Genomic DNA, 20,931 nt, shown 5'->3' with positions numbered 1-20,931 from the left:
TATTTTAAATGGGTACTATGAATGGAAAACAAATCTATTGCTTATATGCCATATGGAAAATACTGTCTCTTGATTTCTGAGGAAAAATCAAAAGCAAAAGTAGACAAAGATGAAAAATATGTAAGTCTACTATTTTGCAGCCAGTTTTGCCATGAAATTGATTTTTAAACTTTGTTTTTGGAGGTGACTTAGATTTTCAAAGGTTTGGTTTATTACATCATTTATTGGTGGTATACATTTATCAGGCCTGTTAATAGTTTCACACTCCAGAGGAAGTAACTTTTTGCCCCAATATTATTATTATTTCTTTTCCTTGTCAGTGAATGGTAACACAACTTCTTTAACTTTCCCTTTGTTTGAACTCTAGGTCAAAAAGTTTGGCTTTCCACACTATGCTCACAAAGGGTGTGGGTTCAGATGACGGCGAAGATGAAAACAGGGGAGACATACCAGCCAGCATCTCTCTTTCAGAAATAGACCCACTTGGCCAAGGAAATGACAAGCTGCCGTTTAAGACAGACACTGAGAGATCACAGCTGGGGGAGTCTTCAGTTTCATACCCAAATATTATACATATAGACTCAGAGAATTTGCCAGAAACTGTTAAAGAAAACTCCCAGGAAGAAACTCCAGAGACAACTGCAAGTCCTATAGAATACCAAGATAAGCTCTACTTGCACTTAAAAAAAAACCTCAGCAAAGTGAAAGCATATGCCATGGAAATTGGAAAGAAGATTCCAGTCCCTGATCAGTGTACCATTGAAGGTAAGTGTTGTGTACTTCCCAAACCTGAGAAACTTCAGAAGTCACTGCAAATAAACAAAAAGCTCAAATCAGGTAAATTAGCCTACTCTTTTCTGGATCTTTTGCAAAATAGATCTTTTTTTAAACACCTTACATTATGTTAGTTTTTTTTTTTTTCCCAAGAAAAGGTTGATCATCTTGATTCCCATTTGAATCTACTTGGGTGCACATAAGTCCACTGACTCTTTGATTTTTGCAAACCTCAAGATATATTATTTCTGGTTCCCTGTCCCCAGAATTCACAAAAATCCTGGAAAGAGGTCTGTGACCCTGAAGCCGGCTCTGGGGTAGGGGTTCTGCCAGAGACATTTCCCAACCACATAATCATGCAAGAAAGTCATGCGTAACATTGAATATCAGCTTCCATTCAGCTACTGTGTTCCAGGCACTGTGTTAAAAGTACTCAAGATTCAGCTATAAACCAAACAGATACAATTCCTGACCTCTTAGAGTTTAGAGTATAGATGATGATGCTCAACTTAGGATGAGACTATGTCCCCGAAAACCCATTATAAGTTGAAAATGCACCTAGTTTACCAAACATTACAGCTTAGCCTAGCTTACGTTAAACATGCCCAGAACACTTAGGACACTAGCCTACATTAGGCAAAATTACCTAACGCAAAGCATATTTTATAATAAACTGTTGAATATCTCATGTAATTTATTGAATGCTGTACTGAAAGTGAAAAATAGAATGGTCGTATAGGAACTCAAAGTATGGTTTCTACTGAATGAGTATCACTTTCACACCATTGTAAAGTCAAAAAATGGTAAGTTCAACCATCTTATGTCAGGACCATCCATACACAAAGAAAAGGGCACAACCATAGTCAGGAGGTGGCTTAAGAGAAAGCAGCCAGTGAGAGGTTGAGCTAGTCAGAAAACGAAGGGCAAAGTAAAAAAATAAAAAATTTTAAACAGGATGTCAGGGGCCAGGACCTTCCTCAGGCACACAAATTAGGGTGGCACCAATAAAACTCAGTAAAGGCTGGGCGCAGTGGCTCACGCCTGTAATCCAAGCACTTTGGGAGGCTGAGGCAGGTGGATTGCCTGAGGTCAGGAGTTCAAGAGCAGCCTGGCCAACATGGTGAAACCCCGTCTCTACTGAAAATACAGAAATTAGCAGGCCATGGTGGCTGACGCTTATAATCCTAGCTACTCGGGAGGCTGAGGCAGGAGAATGGCTTGAGCCCGAGAGGTGGAGGTTGCAGTGAGCCGATATCGCACCACTGCACTCCAGCCTGGGCAATTGAGTGGGACTCTGTCCCCCCACCCAAAAAAAAAATTAAAAAATTTAAAAACTCAGTAAAATTTTAAGTGACAACAAGATCAGTAACAGTGTCTTACTGAGTCATAGTGGAACATAAGGCAAAAGGAATAATTAGTAATATCAATCCTGTCCCTAATTACAATTTTGATATTTTGTTCATCATACATTATTTGCATTAATTTTAATTCTAAAAAAATTATATATCTTGATTACTATATATTTCTGACACTCCTTTACATTTTGTGCCCTAGTCCTTCCTGGACCTAGGAAAGGAAATGTGTTTGAGACACGGGTCCTAAAATGCCATAGTGCTAGGGCAGACTCACTTTTCTAGTAGTGGGTTGAACAAGTCTGGATAGCTTTAAGGCATTCTCAGGCTCATAATCTTTACAATAACAATTCTTAGGCAGCAACCATGTTCTTCCCTTGAGATCTATGTGATGGTTCTAGCACTCTGGCATGATCTGCCATCTTGTAGGCTACAGCCCTCATAGAAAAAGCCAGACAGCTCAGCCTCCAGAAAGAAAAATAGTTGAAGAATAGCAAATCCAATTCATATTCATCTGCCCACTGGCTATCAGGTTTAGGTACTAGAAGAGCCCTTTTTTCCATATTCTACTTTCTAGCCCTTTTCCCACTTCAAATCAGAGGAAAGAGTGTGTTCTCATGCTAACAAAGGGAAAGGGGGATTCAAATGTTTAGTGATAACATTATAATATTATTTAGCATGTCTGTTATAATCTGACACTTTCAAAAGTGTTTGCACTAATTTTATTAGCCTTCCTAAAACTCTTTTAAAGCCATTTTAATGGTGACAATAAAAGATTGCTTATATTCAAATATAAGTATTAGACAAGTATACCAGGGCTTGGAAATAGCTAAAATCAATAAAATTCCATCAAAATCAACACTTTACAATTGCCTACTTTGCTAATAATCTATGTATCTATTGCACAAGTTGGAGAATTTAATATAAGAGAGATTAAGTGAATTCCCCAGTTTGACACAGGGAGTCAATAGCAAAGATAAAGGTAAAATAGTGGGATTTTTCAAAGTTGATCTAAAGCATTAAAGGTTTACTATGCAATGAGTTTTAGTCTTGTGGAAATGTGTGAGAAAATCCTGCAGATTTACCTCAAACTTCTACTTGTCAAAAACAAATGATATTTCTTATTGCCTTGAGCTATTTTAGGAGTTAAAATTACAGATGGTCCCTGATTTATGGTGGTTTGGCTTATGATTTTTTTACTGTACAATCGTGCAAAAGCCATATACATTCAGTAGAAACCATACTTTGAATTTTGATTCAAAATTCTTCATAACAACTAGCTTTATTATATAGGCTTTGTGTTAGATTGTTTTGCCCAACTGTAGACAAATGTATGTATTCTGAGCACATTTAAGGTAGGCTAGGCTAGGCTATGATGTTCGGTAGGTTAAGTGTATTAAATGCATTTTTGATGTAAGATTTTCAACTTACAATGGGGTTATGGGGACATAACCCCATCATAAGTCAAAAAGCATCCGTAGTTTGACAATTAGCTAGTTAACTTTGCTTTTTTTTTTCCAAAAATATTGAATAAATTCATCATCTGTACTTAAAAAAAAAGAATACTTTCTTTTGATACTGATGTTTCCTGCCAGGGATGACCTAGATAACCTAGGACTGAGTATGTATTTTTTTAGTTGACATTTTGGAATTCATTCATACTCTCGGAATTTCCTGGGCAATTCCTTGCACAGAGATATGTGTGAAGGATCGAAAATTTGTATGATTCACTGGTAATACATCCGCTGAGAAAGAGCTCAGGCTGATTGCAGGGGACACATTGTTATTACTTCAGAAGTAGTGTAAATTATTCAGTGACACACCAGCAGTCATCTGGCTGACACAATTTTGCTTGTTATCATAAGATTGCTCAACAATATTACCTTTCTTTCCTTAAAATCTTATTTAAAAAAGATTTAGGCTTAATTGTGTTATGTTTGATGTGTTGTTGATATAAATGCAACATATTTGATCTTTCTTGATGAATTATGCATAGTAGTCAAGAAGCAAAGAGAAGAAGCATAAAAACCACTTCTGAAACATTTAAAGTTAAAGGGACATATAGCCAGCAGGAAATAACAACAAAGTGTTAAGAAAAATTTTGGACTGCTGTTACAAAGTCCATACGCTAGGAACACGACAAAACAACCTTTGAAAGAAATTCTTTTGATGTTAGGTTGGTCCATATGAAAAAACTGACATTAGACTGTTTTGACATATAAAAATATCAATTTCATATGGTTCCACATAATACTTCAGTATAAACTATGTTAAATGAATAGGAACCTCACTGGTCACTGTATAGCAGAATTCGGTATGAGTTGAATCAGGGTCACAAATAGCATTCATAACTCCAGTCAGCCATCTATTGTTGCATAATATTGATCACACTGGGGACAGGCAATAGAGTATAAATAGATCAGTGAGAATCTACCACTGTGTCTGGAAAAAAATGTCAAACCCCAAGTCTTATTAAGTTTGGGTCGGCAGTGTCATTTTGGGTATGAAACAGCCTGTTATTCCTAGGTCAGTAATTCACTTCTGAGCCTTGTAGTTCTCTAGTATTTGTGCAGGTTTACCAACCACTTAAAGTTATGTATTCATAAGCAGAGCAATGGTCTAATATCACTGCCTGATTGTATTTATTTACAAGACTGGAGGAACTGAATTCATGTGCCAAAGGGCATTTTAAAAATCTGAATCATTGGCATTCATTTATGTGAACAAAGCTGATTAGAGGTCAAAAAAACACACACATGATATTGTAATAAATCCTTGGAAATCTGGCCCATAACTGAAGTTCTATAAAGAATAATATAAAAGCTTACAAGAACCTATCAATGTTACTTTGAAGTATTTCCTGATTGGGTGAAAATACATCCCATCCGTAGAGTGTATCAGCAAGGCTGACTTACAGAAAGCTAATTTTTAAGCTAGTAATGTAGTCCTTTCTTTATAGACCCACACAAGTTGATTTTTCTTTCTTGTTTTTTTCTTTTCTTTTTTGAGATGGAGTCTCACTCTGTCACCAGGCTGGAGTGCTGTGGCACAATCTCGGCTCACTGCAACTTCTGACTCCCTGGTTGAAGTGATTCTCCTGCCTCAGCCTCCCGAGTAGCTGGGATTACAGGCACACGCCACTAGACCCAGCTAATTTTTGTATTTTTAGTAGGGACAGGGTTTCACCATGTTGACCAGGATGGTCTCAATCTCCTGACCTCGTGATCCGCCCATCTCGGCCTCCCAAAGTGATAAGTTGATTTTTTTCTTAAAATGAGATTAATTATTAATATCAATTAGTGGGCATTGTTTTCATGGTTAATGACAAATAAAGCCTCCTTACTGAAAATGTGCATGTAGTCAAGTCCACCTCAGTGTTGGTGTGACTGTGGGATGCTCACATCCTCCTGGTCCAGTTGGTCCCATCTGGGGGATGTTGATTACGCCCATCCACTTAATCCTTCTGGGGAAGGTTTCTTTTTTATTTTTTAATGGATTAGTTTAATCATGGGATTAGGATAATTTATCCATGAATTGAAGTTGTAAAATTTGGAGCCAGAGAAGAATTTTAAATCTTTTTCACACAATTTGAGAAAGAAAAACAGCAAATAGGAAAATGTTACCAAATTTCCTGGAGCCTCATTCATTAAGGTGGTCTCTTGGGCCCCTGTTAGAAGGGCACTTACTAGGGAATACTTTTCTAGCAAACTTTTCTTGGTGCTTTGGGACTTTTCTTGGATTACCTTACTTACTTGCTTCCACCTCTCCAAAAAGTGAATTTTAGTTGACAAAGGCAGACATAACAGCGACTGGTTTCTATCTTTACTTTCTCCTACCACACATATCCCAATCCCAGTCATCTGCAACAGCCCGTGAAACACATCCAAATAACAAGAAGAAATGAAGATTTACAAATCCTTTTGAAAAGACTCTCTGCAAACTGCTCTAATGAGTTAACATCAGAACACTGCCCTTGTACATCCTCAGCCAAGAGTAGGTGCAAGACTCGGGCGTGTAACAACAAATCACTGGGAAGGATGTCACCTACTTGCATCCATGACTTAACATGTTGCAAACTTCCAAAAGAAGACATAAGATAACTTTATTTCTCATTAATTATATTTTTAAAAGCTCTTCTTTAAAATAAAGAAAAAGCTTGGTTTCCTTTGCACATTTAAATAAATAATTAAAGAAAAGTGTTCTGGCCGGATGCAGTGGCTCATGCCTATTACATAATCCCAACACTTTGGGAGGCCAAGGCAGGCGGATCACCTGAGGTCAGGAGTTCGAGACTAGCCTGGCCAAAATGGCAAAACCCCATCTCTACTAAAAATACAAAAATTAGCCAGGCGTGGTAGCACGTGCCTGCAGTCCCAGCTACTCAGGAGGCTGAGGCAGGAGAATTGCTTGAACCTGGGAGGCAGAGGTTGCAGTGAGCCGAGATCACACTACTGCACTCCAGCCTGGGCAACAGAGCAAGACTCTATCTCAAAAAAAAAAAAAGTTTCTTACAATGCAGATGGACAAAGGAGTATGTTGTTTGTCTGCATGTCTAGTTAACCTGTTATTTATCTACAGATGAGATGAATATTCATCTGACTAGAAAACAGTGCAAAATAAAATTGGTTGAGCACATGCACACTCTTAGGACATTTTGTATGGAGATCCAGGAGCAGTTATCTGACTGAAAATGAAATCTGTCATCTCAAACCTTGAAATGCCTAATTCCCCTAATATAGTATCCACCTTAGGTGTGTCTCTAATAGATTTAAAGGGACCTTGCTAACAAATAGAGGCAAAAGTAAATACATAAATGGAGCGAAAATGCACAGGAGTATATTTCAACATATCTCACCCTAAAAGTTACCACATTAAAAGAAAAATGAGGAGATGTGGGTGGTGTAAAAGCAGTTGTTTTCTGTGGCATATTTCATATTTTTAAATATATTTTTGAAATGTATTATTATTAAGATAGAAGGGTATATAGCAATATACTCTTATATCCACAGTCAGTACTTTTATCTTTTTTGAGGGAAGCTTATACTCAGATTATTATCAGTCATCCATTATTGTTGTTTGGGGACTGTCTTTACTCCAAGGGATGCAGTGCAGTACAAAATGGTCCTGAGCCCCTGACATTCCCCAGCAGAAGAGCACATTCCAATCCAGTTTGCCACAAACCAAATTTCAGTAAAGTGAATGTTATTTTTCCATTTACTTTCATTATGAAACTGGCAGTATATGCCCTGTAGGGAAACAGAGTGGTCCCTGGATGTCATCAAATCTCATTTAAAAACAGAGTAAACAGAGTAAATCCATATTTTTTAGCTCTGTTGGTGATGAAGAGTTGGTAGCCAGGAAACTGAAAAGAGATTATATCGCTGGGTGAAGGGTTTTGATAAGACAGAGGAAAAGGTAGGGGTGGAGGAGGGTAGATTATTTCCTCCTATTTGCTCCACAACAACCATCAAATTTCAGGTGACGGAGGATTTTTAAATATTTTTCCAAAATCATAGGCAATTATATAGTTAGCAATTGAGAGTCCAGGTATTTGATAATTTAGTAGGAACTGATCTGTGTTACAGTTCATTTTCAGAGAGGTGCATATTTACAGCAGATGAGTCCAAAGCTGACAGAGTCTACTTGGATTGAGGCAAAAAGAGCTGAGTAAAAGACAACTAATTCCTATGTCTACATTTTTACCCTGTTCACATTAGGGACTGGTGAAAAATTATAAAACACAGGGTTTTGTTTTTTTGTTGTTGTTGTTTGTTTGTTTTTCTTATAAAAAGATTCAGTTGGCCCGGTGTGGTGGCTCATGCCCATAATCCCAACACTGGAAGGCCGAGGTGGGTGAGTTGCTTGAGCCCAGGAGTTCACGGCCAGCCTGGGCAGTATGGTGAAACTGCTTCTCTACAAAAAATATGCAAAAATAAGCCAGCCATGATGTGCACTTGTAGTCCCAGCTGCTTGGGAGGCTGAGGTGAGAGAATCGCTTGACTCCAAGAGGTCGAGGCTGCAGTGAGCCGTGACTGCACCACTGCCCTTCAGCCTGGGTGACAAAGAGAGACCCAGTCTCAAAAAAAAAACAAAAAAAAGAGTGAGAGAGTCAGCAAACTTTTAAAGATAATTTGCTTTACAGAAAATCATCATTTTTCAGATGAAAATATCCACATCAATTATCCCGCAGCCATTAAAATATTACACTGGCATTAAAATAAGCCACAAATGCAGGAAATGTAAAACTGTCGAAGAAACTCTGAGAGTGTGATTCTGTTTCTCATATAAAACCCTGTAGTTTATACATGTAAGTAAAAACTGCTTTTTACAGATGATCACTTCAGTTTAGATGTTTGAAGAAATATTAATCTGAGAAGTAATGCCTTACATGGCTAGGGACAATGACAGGTGACTGTGTCTCCCCAGTGAGATTTCTAAGCCTCAACGCACAAGAATGTTGTCATCTACTTAGCTGGTATTTGTGCTCAAATCACCTGGTGTTGGGCCAGGCAGGGAGAAACTTAGCCAGCCACCCCTAGAGTTCCCTGGTCTCTCAAACTTGAGGGATTTGTTAGTGATGCCTGAAAGGTTCGTTCCCTGGATATGCTTTGGAGACTTGCCTGGCAACAGCAGAGATTGCCATGCTCATTTATGCCTTCATTCATTCATCAGCCAACTCTTCTTGAGAACCTGGCAGTACCAGGCACGCTGCTGTAGGCAGGGGATACAACTGTGTGCAGAATAGACATGGACTCTGCTTTCATGGAACTTACATAATACGTAGTTACAAAGTGAGATGATTTATCTGCAGAAAAGGAACACGGTTCTGTCAGAACCTATCACATGGAATCTGCCCTAATCTGGGGGTCAAAGTAGCTTCCCTGGAGAAGGAACTCTTGAGAAATGTGAAGAGTAAGTAGAGGTGTGGGAGCTGAAGAGAACCGTCTGTCCTGTGGAGAGAAGGAGCACAGCCTACTCCAGGGACTGGAAGTTGGCCCCCTGGGGAGCACTGAAGTGAAGTGAGGAGGAGGATAGTTCAATGTAGGCAGGGATCTGGGCTCTATCCTGAGAGAAAAGTCAGATTGAAAACATATCTCCCTACCTGCAATGTGGAGATTAGTCTGTAGAGGGGGCTAGAGACTCCTTAGGAAGCAAATGCTATTCTACAGGTGAATAGCAGATTCATTCATTCATTCAACAAAAATTTGAGTCCCTAAGTTTTGCTAGGCACTGAAGATATAGCAGCAAACAAAAGCAAATCTCTCCCTTCTTGGAACTTATTCTGTGGGATGATATGGACCAAGAACAAAAAATATATAGAAAGAATAATGCCAAATAGTGACAGATGCTGTGAAACAAAACAAGTTGGAGGGGGGATAAAGAATGGGATTACTATTTAGGTAGAGTAACAGGGGAAGGTCTCTCTACTGGTGATTTTGCAATGGAGACATGAATAAGGAGAAGCAGCAAGGACGGAACAGTAAATACAAAGCCATGAGGCAGAAGGACACTTTATGTGTGGCACCCTAGATTAGGGTGGTTGGACTACAGGTGGTGAGAAGTGTTCACTCCAGATATATTTCAAAGGAAGGCTGTCAGCAGTGCTGGTGGGTTGGGCCTAATCACCCAATGGATGGATGAGACAGATAAGACTAGAGGAAGAATGTGTGGGGAGATACAAATCAAGAGCTTGGTTTTAGACACATGAATTTTGAGATGACCACTCATTCTTTTTTTTTTTAATTAATAAACTTTACTTTTTAGAGAAGTTTTAGGTTCACAGCAAAATTGAGTGGAAAGTATAGAGAATTCCTATTTACCCCCTGTGCCCCACTACACACACAACTTCCCCCACTGTCAGCATCCCTCACCACAGCGACACATTGGTGCAATCGATGAACCCATAGTGATACATTATCATCTAGAGTCCATAGTTTACACTGAGGTTTACGTTGGTATTGTACCTTTTATGGGTTTTGACAAATGTATAATGACCTGTATCCGTTATTGTAGTTTCAAACAGAGTAATTTCACTGCCCTAAAAATCTTTCCTGTTCTGCTTCTTCATCTTGTTCATTCTTCATTCATTCATTCTACAAAATTTTTGAGTGCCTACTACATGCCAGCACCACTCCAGGGACTTGGGAAACACCAGTGATCAAAATAGGCAAATATCCTTGCCTCCATGGAGGCTGTTCTAGTGGGAAAAGATGTATGATAAATAATAGAAATGATAAATAAGTAAAATATGTAGGATGTTACAAAGCGTTAAGTGCTATGATAAAGAGAAAAATAGAGCCAGCCAAGAAAACCCAGGAAAAAAAAAGGATTTACATATATGTGTATGTATGTACAAATTTGGAGGGAGGAGGGAAACTTCTAGAAGGATACACATCAAGCAGCTATCACTGTTTTTCTCTGAAGAATCACATTGGGGCTGAGTGCAGTGGCTCACATCTGTAATCCCAACACTTTGGAGGACAAGGTGGGCAGATCGCCTGAGCTCAGGACTTCAAGAAGAGCCTGCGCAAAATGGCAAAACCCCACCTCTATTAAAATATCCAAAAATTAGCTAGGAATGGTGGCATGCCTCTCTCTGGTCGCAGCTTCTCAGGAGGCTGAGATAGGAGAATCACTTGAGCCCAGGAGGTGGAGGTTGAGCCAAGATTGCGCCACTGCACTCCAGCCTGGGCAACAGAACCAGATCCTGTCTCAAAAAAATAAAAAGAAAAATAATCAGATTGGGGGTGCAGGCAGAGAAGAAAGCGAGAGGGAGGGGGAAATTTGAACATTTTAATGTAAATATTTCTGCAAGGTTTGGAAATTTTTAATAAGAATAATTGGCTTCAGTAACAGAGATGCAGGTAACTTGGAACTAGGTAATAACTCCAGATGCCCAGCGTCCTATCTAAATTGGGTTCCAGTCCCACCTCTGCTGCAGGGCAATTCTGATTCCTTGAACAGGTTACTTCATCTCCTTGGTCACCACTTCCTCACACTTATCCCAAGAGTATATTACAGAGCCATGGGTTTGCAAGCTCTGCTCCCTATAGAGGCTCCAGAGACCCTTTTTTCCTCCCTTTACCTGCCCTGCAAACAGAACAACCCTGATGTAGCTGGCCTCACACACTAGCCTTCCCGAAGAATGTTTAAACCAAGAATTCCACAGCTTAAAGAAACTTGAAAAACACTGGGCTGGATAACTTTTAAGGTCCTTTATGCTCTAAATGCAATTAATCCCTAGTGTCTTATGGCAGAGCTGGCAAAGTATAAAACATTAGTTATTCAGCCAAGGTTGTTTTGTTGTTGTTGCTATCAGCCTCAAACAACTTTATTACTAATTTTGTATCTCCAATATAAAGTAAAAAACAAAACTTTTCTTTCATATTAATTTCCTGTCCTTTCTCTAGACATCTGCATTCATCAGTTTACTATAGTTGGGAGAAAATAAGCCAGATTGTTCATAGTTGTGAGGTTTGTCTCACTATTTGCTTGGATTTATTCATTAATATGTATCAAACAGCAGATAACCAACCATGATCAGCAAATTAATGCATTGTGTCTGTCCTGACTGTTTCTATTCTAACAGTTTTGTTCACCTTACTCAATAGAAAGTTATCTATTTCAAACAATACATGAAGCAGCCTATAAAAATATATAATAAAGCAAAAAGAATTTTTACTCAATGTAGAGGGGAAAATAAACATAGAGAAAGAAAATGAATCCAGTAGTTGAGTTATTTTTCAGAAACTTATCCCTGGAAATATTCACAATTGCTATACGTGGTTTGAAATTTACTTCTGAGCACCCTAGTGGTCATAGTAAGGAGGGCAACAATATTGGTTTAAAAATCTACAGTGTCCATAAATAAAAGTGTACTAAGTGCTGGTGGGAGTAGGGGAAGAAAGCTGTTTATTTGGCTGATGAATGCTGTTCTCACTAAAGCCAGTTCATCAAAATAGGTGTTTATATTATGCAACAAACATACAACCATTATACATAACAATAGAGCAATTATTCTAAACCAGAGGTAATTTTGTCTCCCCCATTTGATAATGTCTAGGGACATTTTTCATTGTCACAGCTTGGGAGTGGGTGCTACTGACTTCTAGTGGATACAGCCCAGGAATGCTGCTAAATATACTACAATGCACAGGTCAGCCCGCCACCCCAAAACAAAGAATTAATCCAAAAATATCAGCAATGGTTGAAAAACGCTGCAACAGATCCTCGCTTCTTGAAATATGGTCCATGGACCAGCAACATCAACATCACCTGGGTACTTGTTAGAAATTCAGATTCTCTGGCTTACCCTAGACCTATTGAATCAGCATCTACAGTTCCACAAGACTGCCACCTCCAACCAGGTGTTTCATAACACATTGAAGGTAAGAAGCACTACTACTACAGAAATAAGAATTTCCAGTAGACACTAGTAGTAGAGAAAAGAAAATGAATTTGTGATTGAATTAATGGACTCTTCATTTAATGATCACCTATTAATTGAGGAGATGGGCCAAGCGCGGTGGCTCACGCCTGTAATCCCAGCACTTTGGGAGGCCAAGGCGGGTGGATTGCTTGAGGCCAGGAGTTTGAGACCAGCCTGTCCAACATGGATGTTCAAGTGATGTTCGTGAATGTTCAAGCGATTCTCCTGCCTCAACTTCCCAAGTAGCTGGGACTACAGGTGTGCGCTACCACTCCAGGCTAATTTTTGTATTTTTATTAGAGATGGGGTTTTACCATGTTGGCCAGGCTGGTCTTGAACTCCTGACCTCAGGTGATCTGCCCACCTTGGCCTCCCAAAGTGATGGGATTACAGGCATGAGCCACCTCACCTGGCCATATATACCACCTTTTCTTTATCCATTCATTTGTTTTGGGGGACCCGGGTTGATTCCGTATCTTAACTATTGTGAATAGTGCTGCAATAAGCATGGGGGCGCAGATGTCTCTTCAATATAATAATTTCCTTTCCTTAGGATAAATGCCCAGTAGTGGGATTGCTGTGTCATATGGTAGTTCCATTTGTAGATATTGAGGGACCTCCATACTGTTCTCTATACTGGTTGTACTAGTTTGTATTCCGAACAGCATGTAAGAGTACTCTTTTCTCTGCATCCTCACCAGCATTTGTTATTTTTTTTCTTTTTGATAATAGCCACTGTAACTGGGGTGAGGCAATACCTCATTGTGGTTTTGGTTTGCATTTCTTTGATGATTAGTGATGTTGAACATTTTTTCATATATTTGTTGGTCATATGTATGCCTTCTTTTGAGAAATATCTATTCAGATCATTTCCCCATTTTTAAATCAGATTGTTAGATTTTTTTGCTGTTAAGATATTTGAATTCCTTGTATATTCTTGATGTTAATATCCTGTTGTATGAATAGTTTGCAAATATTTATTCCTATTTTGTAGGTTGTCTTTTCATTCTGTTGATTGATTTCCTTTGCTGTGCAGAAGCTTTTTAGTTTGAAATAATCCCATTTGTTTATTTTTGCTTTTGTTGCCTGTGCTTTAGAAGTCTTATTCATAACATCTTTCCCCAGACCAGTGTTTTGAAGCATTTTCCTTATGTTTTCTTCTAGTAGTTGTATAGTTTCCAGTTTTACACTTAGGTCTTTGATTCATTGTGAGTTGATTTTTGTATAGGATAAGAGGTAGGAGTCCAGTTTCATTCTTCTGCATATGGATATCCAGTTTTTGCAGCATCATTTATTGAAGAGACTATCCTTTTTCCAATGAGTTTTCTTGGCATTTTGTCAAAAATTAATTGGCCGCAGATATGTGGATTAATTTCTAGGTTCTCTATTCTGTTCCATTGGTCTACGTGCCTGTTTCTATGACAGTACCATGTTGTTTTGGTTACTACAGCTTTGTAGTATTTTTTGAAGTCTGGTAATGTGATGCTCCAGCTTTGTTCTTTTTGCCCAGAATTGCTATGGCTATTTGGGGTCTTTTATGGTTCCATGCAAAGTCTAGGAATTTTTTTCTATTTATGTGAAGAATGTCATAGGTATTTTGATGGTGACTCCGTTGAATCTGTAGATTGCCTTGGCTAGTATGGTCATTTTAATGATATTAATTCTTCTGATGAGCATGGGATGTCTTTCCATTTGTTTGTATCCCCCTAAATTTCTTTCATCAGTGTTTTGTAGTTTTCCTTGTAGAAGTCTTCCACCTCTTTGGTTAAATTGATTCGTAGGTGGTGGTGGTTTGTATTAATAGCTATTGTACATTGCATTGCCTTCTTGATTTCTTTTTCAGCTAATTCATTGTTTGTATATAGAAACACTAATGTTTTTTTGTATTCTGCAACTTTACTGAATTCATTTATTAATTCTTAGAGTTTTTTGGTAGCATCTTTAGGTTTTTCTATATATATGATCATGTCATCTGCACAGAGGACTATTTGACTTCCTCCTTTCCAATGTGGATACCCTTTCTTTCTTTCTTTCTCTTACCCATTTGCTCTAAGACTTCCAGTACTAGGTTGAATAAGATTGGGGAGAGTAGGCATCCTAATCCTGTTCCAGTTCTTAAAGAAAATGCTTTCAGTTTTTCTCCATTCAGTAAGACATTAACTGTGGGTTCGTCATATATGGCTTTTATTATTTTGAAGTATGTTCCATTGATGCCTAGTTTGTTGAGAGTTTTTATCATGAAGGGACATTGAATTTTATCAAATGTTTTTCCTGCATCTATTGAAATAATCATCTGGTTTTTGTTCTTAATTCTATTGATATAATTTATGACATTTATTGATTTGCATATATTGAACCATTTTGCATTCCTGCAATAAATATCACTTAATCGTGGTGTATTATCATTTTGAGGTGTTGTTAGATTTGATTTGTTAGATTTTATTGAAGATTTTTCCATCTATCTTCATCAGGGATATTGGCCTGTAGTGCTATGTTCATCTGGGATAATGGCTTGTAGTTTTATTTTTTTGCTGAGTCCTTGTCTGGTTTTGGTATCAGGGATATGCTGGCCTCATAGAATGAGTTAGGAATAATTTCCTCTGCTTTAATTTTTTTGAAGTATTTTGAGAAAAATTGGTATTAATTCTTCTTTAAAGGTTCAGTAGAATTCAGTGGTGAAGGCTGCAAGGGGGTGCTGCAGGGCCATTTTTCAGACCTTGAGTGTGGGTGCCTATGTGGCCAACCTGCTGGCCCAAGGGGTCAGAGGACCACAGCAATGGATAAATAGCTAAAATTTGACTGGAGTGTGGAAGGGAGAGCACGGAAGTGCAGCGGGGGAGTAGAGATGCACATGTGGTGATTGGAAGCCCAGGAGGGCAGCGTGGAGGCACCAGGCCTCTGCAGCCCCCTCTTCCTTTTATGGATTGGATCTGCCTAGAATCAGGAGGGACTTCCCATTTCCAGGACTGTTAATCTAACAATCTGATTTAAAAATCGGGAAATGATCTGAACAGATATTTCTCAAAAGAAGACACACATATGACCAACAAGTATATAAAAAATGTTCAACATCACTAATCATCAAAGAAATGCAAACCAAAACCACAATGAGGTATTGCCTCACCCCAGTTACAGTGGCTATTATCAAAAAGAAAAGAAAAAAAAACAAATGCTGGTGCGGATGCAGAGAAAAGAGTACTCTTACACGCTGTTGGGAATATAAACTAGTATAACCACTAAAGAGAACAGTGTGGAGGTCCCTCAATATCTACAAATAGAACTACCATACGATCCAGCAATCCCACTACTGGGCATTTATCCTAAGGAAAGGAAATTATTATATTGAAGAGCCATCTGCACCCCCATGCCCCTCCTGCTTGGGGGCAGGCACACAGTGGTTTAGTCAGCTCAAGGCAGGGTTCTCCATGAACGGGATTGCCAGACTGTTCCTTTGGCTGGAAGTGCAGAGCATGAGGTGGTTTCCCTGCTACGCAAGACCAGAATCACAGCGAATCCCCAGCCCAGGCTCCACACAGCTGTGGCTAGGTGGAATGAAGATGGACCCCCAGTGTGGGACAGGTGCAGTGGCCACTGACCCCCAGAGGAGGGCGCACTCCAGAGATGTCTGGTCTCAAGGTGGCGCCCAGCGGCAGCAGCTTGGCTCACAGAGGGTGGGTAGCGGATGGAGAGTACACACTTTGTGTTCCTAATCAGAGCAATGCAGCTATGTGAATTCCTGGCAGTTCTACAAACTGGGCTTAGGGCTTGAGAGGACTGTAGGATTCTCCAGTAGTGAGGACTGTAGGTGTTTTGGTGGCAATAGGGGATGATGCGGATCTTCTGCTTACCTTTTCCTGGAAATGGGAAGTCCCACCTGATTCTAGGCAGATCCAATCCATAAAAGAAAGAGGGGGCTGCAGAGGCCTGGTGCCTCCACGCTGCCCTCCTGGGCTTCCAATCACCACATGTGCATCTCTACTCCCCCGCTGCACTTGCCTGCTCTCCCTTCCACACTCCAGTCAAATCTTAGCTGTTTATCCATTGCTGTGGTCCTCTCCTGTTGGGAGAAAGAGTGCCAGGCATCCCTCATTAGCCCTCTTGCTCCACCTCAGCTGTGTGATGGCCCGTGTTTCATGTAGCAGGCGCTGGTAGCATTGGACTTTGGGCCATCTTCTCTCTACATCTCTCTGAATCTACATGATTTTCTTCTATTTATTTGAAAAATAACCTTGAATACGCTTAAATAAACATGAGTTTTTTCCCCAGGAAATGTAGACAGTTAAGACTATTCCTATGTCTCAATCATGTCTTTCTACTGAATTTTTATTTTACAGTCACATTAGTTCATATTTACAGGTACACCATGGGTTTTTTTTGTTTGTTTTTAACAAAGTTTTTAAACTGTTATAAACAGGTGAGCAAACTGTAAAAGAAACAAGACAAATATAGATATCCTTTGTATTCCTACAGTATTTCTATTGTACAGTTTCTTAGTAATTCAAGTATCAAATGTACATTGAATACTTAAGATGTTATTGTTTCTAGAAATTTTATGTTTAACTTTGCATTCCCTGGACTATTGTGTATTTTGAATTTATTTGCAACAGCAAATAATAAAGCAATTCAATAACTATACAAATAAAAGGATTTAATTCAAAATTTAGGCTAGGCACGGTGGCTCACACCTGTAATCTCAGCATGTTGGGAGGCTGAGGCAATAGGATAGCTTGAGCCCAGGAGCTCTAGATCAGCTTGGGCAACACAGAAGAGACCCTGTCTCTACCAAAAATAAATTTTTAAAAAATTCAGCTAGTCATGGTGGCACGTGCTGATGGTCCCAGCTACTTGGGAGGCTGAGGTGGGAAGATTGCTTGAGCCAGGAGGTTGAGGCTGCAGTGAAGTGTGATTGCACCACCACACTCCAGCCTGGGCAATGAAGTGAGATCTTGTCTCAAAAGAAAAAAAAAAGTGTTTAAGGCACTAAAATATGAGGACATTTCCAAAACAAGAAGTAAAACACTGACATATTACCATCCCTGGTCAGTGAAAGTATTATCTAGGAATATGTTTAATATAAATTAAAATTCCTTAGTGGGTAAGAGAAGCCATCTAATTTCAACTTAGAAACTGGTCTTTCAAACATTTGGGGCTTAAGAAATTCCCAAATGCTTTTAGTTAAGCATTACTATTGCTAACTTTTGAACTCAAGCACATTTTTAAGGAAATGTAATCCACATATTTCAAATTCATTTTTGCTTTATCTACCAAGGTATACTTTGTAAGATCTTCTGATTCCTATAAGATATTTTGCTGATAATAGAAATCTTATCAAGAAATGCCCTTTGGAGATATTAAGAAGAGGCCTATACCCAGACTGCCATAATGATGACCTTACTGACTTTTTAAAATTATACTTAAGTTCTAGGGTACATGTGTACAACGTGCAGGTTTGTTACTTATGTATACATGTGCCATGTTGGTGTGCTGCACGCATTAACTCATCATTTACATTAGGTATATCTCCTAATGCTATCCCTCCCCCCTCCCCCACCCCACGACAGGCCCGGGTGTGTGATGTTCCCCTTCCTGTGTCCAAGTGTTCTCATTGTTCAATTCCCACCTATGAGTGAGAACATGCGGTGTTTGGTTTTTTGTCCTTGGGATAGTTGCTGAGAATGATGGTTTCCAGCTTCATCCATGTCCCTACAAAGGACATGAACTCATCCTTTTTTATGGCTGCATAGTATTCCATGGTGTGTATATATGCCACATTTTCTTAATCCAGTATATCATTGATGGACATTTGGGTTGGTTCCAAGTCTTTGCTATTGTGAATAGTGCCGCAATGAACATACGTGTGCATGTGTATTTATAGCAGCATGATTTATAATCCTTTGGGTATATACCCAGCAATGGGATGGCTGGGTCAAATGGTATTTCTAGTTCTAGATCCTTGAGGAATCACCACACTGACTTCCACAATGGTTGAACTAGTTTATAGTCCCATCAACAGTGTAAAAGTGTTCCTATTTCTCCACATCCTCTCCAGCACGTGTTGTTTCCTGACTTTTTAATTATTGCCATTCTAACTGGTGTGAGATGGTATCTCATTGTGGTTTTGATTTGCCTTTCTCTGATGGCCAGTGATGATGAACATTTTTCCATGTGTCTGTTGGCTACATAAATGTCTTCTTTTGAGAAGTGTCTGTTCATATCCTTCGCCCACTTTTTGATTTTGATGGGGTTGTTTTTTTCTTGTAAATTTGTTTGAGTTCTTTGTAGATTCTGGATATTAGCCCTTTGTCAGATGAGTAGATTGCAAAAATTTTCTCCCATTTTGTAGGTTGCCTGTTCACTCTGATGGTAGTTTCTTTTGCTGTGCAGAAACTCTTTAGTTTAATTAGGTCCCATTTGTCAATTTTGGCTTTTGTTGCCATTGCTTTTGGTGTTTTAGACATGAAGGCGTTGCCCCTGCCTATGTCCTGAATGGTATTGCCTAGGTTTTCTTCTAGGGTTTTTATGGTTTTAGGTCTAACATTTAAATCTTTAATCCATCTTGAATTAATTTTTGTATAAGATGTAAGGAAGGGATCCAGTTTCAGCTTTCTACACATGGCTAGCCAGTTTTCCCAGCACCATTTATTAAATAGGGGAATCCTTTCCCCATTTCTGGTTTTTGTCAGGTTTGTGAAAGATCAGATGGTTGTAGATGTGTGGCATTATTTCTGAGGGTTCTGTTCTGTTCCGTTGGTCGATATCTCTGTTTTGGTACCAGTACCATGATGTTTTGGTTATTGTAGCCGTGTAGTATTGTTTGAAGTCAGGTAGCGTGATACCTCCAGCTTTGTTCTTTTGGCTTAGGACTGTCTTGGCAATGCGGGCTCTTTTTTGGTTCCATATGAAATTTAAAGTAGTTTTTTCCAATTCTGTGAAGAAAGTCATTGGTAGCTTGATGGGGATGGTATTGAATCTATAAATTACCTTGGGCAGTATGGCCATTTTCATGATATTGATTCTTCCTATCCATGAGCATGGAAAGTTCCATTTGTTTGTATCCTCTTTTATTTCGTTGAGCAGTGGTTTGTAGTTCTCCTTGAAGAGGTCCTTCACATCCCTTGTAAGTTGGATTCCTAGGTATTTTATTCTCTTTGAAGCAATTGTGAATGGGAGTTCACTCATGATTTGGCTCTCTGTTTGTCTGTTATTGGTGTATAAGAATGCTTGTGATTTTTGCACATTGATTTTGTATGCTGAGACTTTGCTGAAGTTGCTTATCAGCTTAAGGAGATTTTGGGCTGAGATGATGGGGTTTTCTAAATATACAATCATGTCATCTGCAAACAGGGACGATTTCACTTCCTCTTTTCCTAATTGAATACCCTTTATTTCTTTCTCCTGCCTGATTGCCCTGGCCAGAACTTCCAACACTATGTTAAATAGGAGTGGTGAGAGAGGGCATCCCTGTCTTGTGCCAGTTTTCAAAGGGAATGCTTCCAGTTTTTGCCCATTCAGTATGCTATTGGCTGTGGGTTTGTCATAAATAGCTCTTATTATTTTGAGATACGTCCCATCAATACCTAATTTATTGAGAGTTTTTCACATGAAGGGCTGTTGAATTTTGTTGAAGGCCTTTTCTGCGTCTATTGAGATAATCATGTGGTTTTTGTCATTGGTTCTGTTTATATTCTGGATTACATTTATTGATTTGCGTATGTTGAATCAGCCTTGCATCCCAGGGATGAAGCCCACTTGATCATGGTGGATAAGCTTTTTGATGTGCTGCTGGATTCGGTTTGCCAGTACTTTATTGAGGATTTTTGCGTCGATGTTCATCAGGGATATTGGTCGAAAATTCTCTTTTTTTGTTGTGTCTCTGCCAGGCTTTGGTAACAGGATGATGCTGGCCTCATAAAATGAGTTAGAGCAGATTCCCTCTTTTTCTATTGATTGGAATAGTTTCAGAAGGAATGGTACCAGCTCCTCCTCGTACCTCTGGTAGAATTCGGCTGTGAATCCGTCTGGTCCTGGACTTTTTTTGGTTGGTAGGCTATTAATTATTGCCTCAATTTCAGAGCCTGTTATTGGTCTATTCAGGGATTCAACTTCTTCCTGGTTTAGTCTTGGGAGGGTGTATGTGTCCAGGAATTTATCCATTTCTTCTAGATTTTCTAGTTTATTTGCATAGAGGTGTTTATAGTATTCTCTGATGGTAGTTTGTATTTCTGTGGGATTGGTGATGATATCCCCTTTATCATTTTTTATTGCTTCTATTTGATTCTTCTCTGTTTTTTCTTTATTAGTCTTGCTAGTGGTCTATCAATTTTGTTGATCTTTTCAAAAAACCAGCTCCTGGATTCATTGATTTTTTGAAGGGTT

At 39.0% G+C, this 20,931-nt stretch overlaps 1 protein-coding gene across 8 annotated transcripts in view; it reads left to right on the top strand.

The window, feature by feature from the left end:
* The window catches only part of VEPH1 (ventricular zone expressed PH domain containing 1), a 246,924-nt gene that overhangs the window by 139,401 nt on the left and 86,592 nt on the right, over positions 1–20,931 (top strand). For 7 of the 8 annotated variants that reach the window (XM_054681217.2, XM_054681216.2, XM_001152941.6 and 4 more), the window contains one exon: positions 368–765. In XM_054681217.2, coding sequence (XP_054537192.1) covers positions 368–765 — 398 coding nt within the window. Of the gene's footprint in view, positions 1–367; positions 766–12,189; positions 12,515–20,931 lie in introns of those variants that run through there. The other variant, XM_054681220.2, reaches the window with a different exon arrangement.

This window comes from Pan troglodytes, chromosome 2 (assembly GCF_028858775.2).
Source record: "Pan troglodytes isolate AG18354 chromosome 2, NHGRI_mPanTro3-v2.0_pri, whole genome shotgun sequence".
Taxonomy (NCBI): Eukaryota; Metazoa; Chordata; class Mammalia; order Primates; family Hominidae; genus Pan; species Pan troglodytes.
This window is presented reverse-complemented; position numbering and strand designations above follow the sequence as displayed.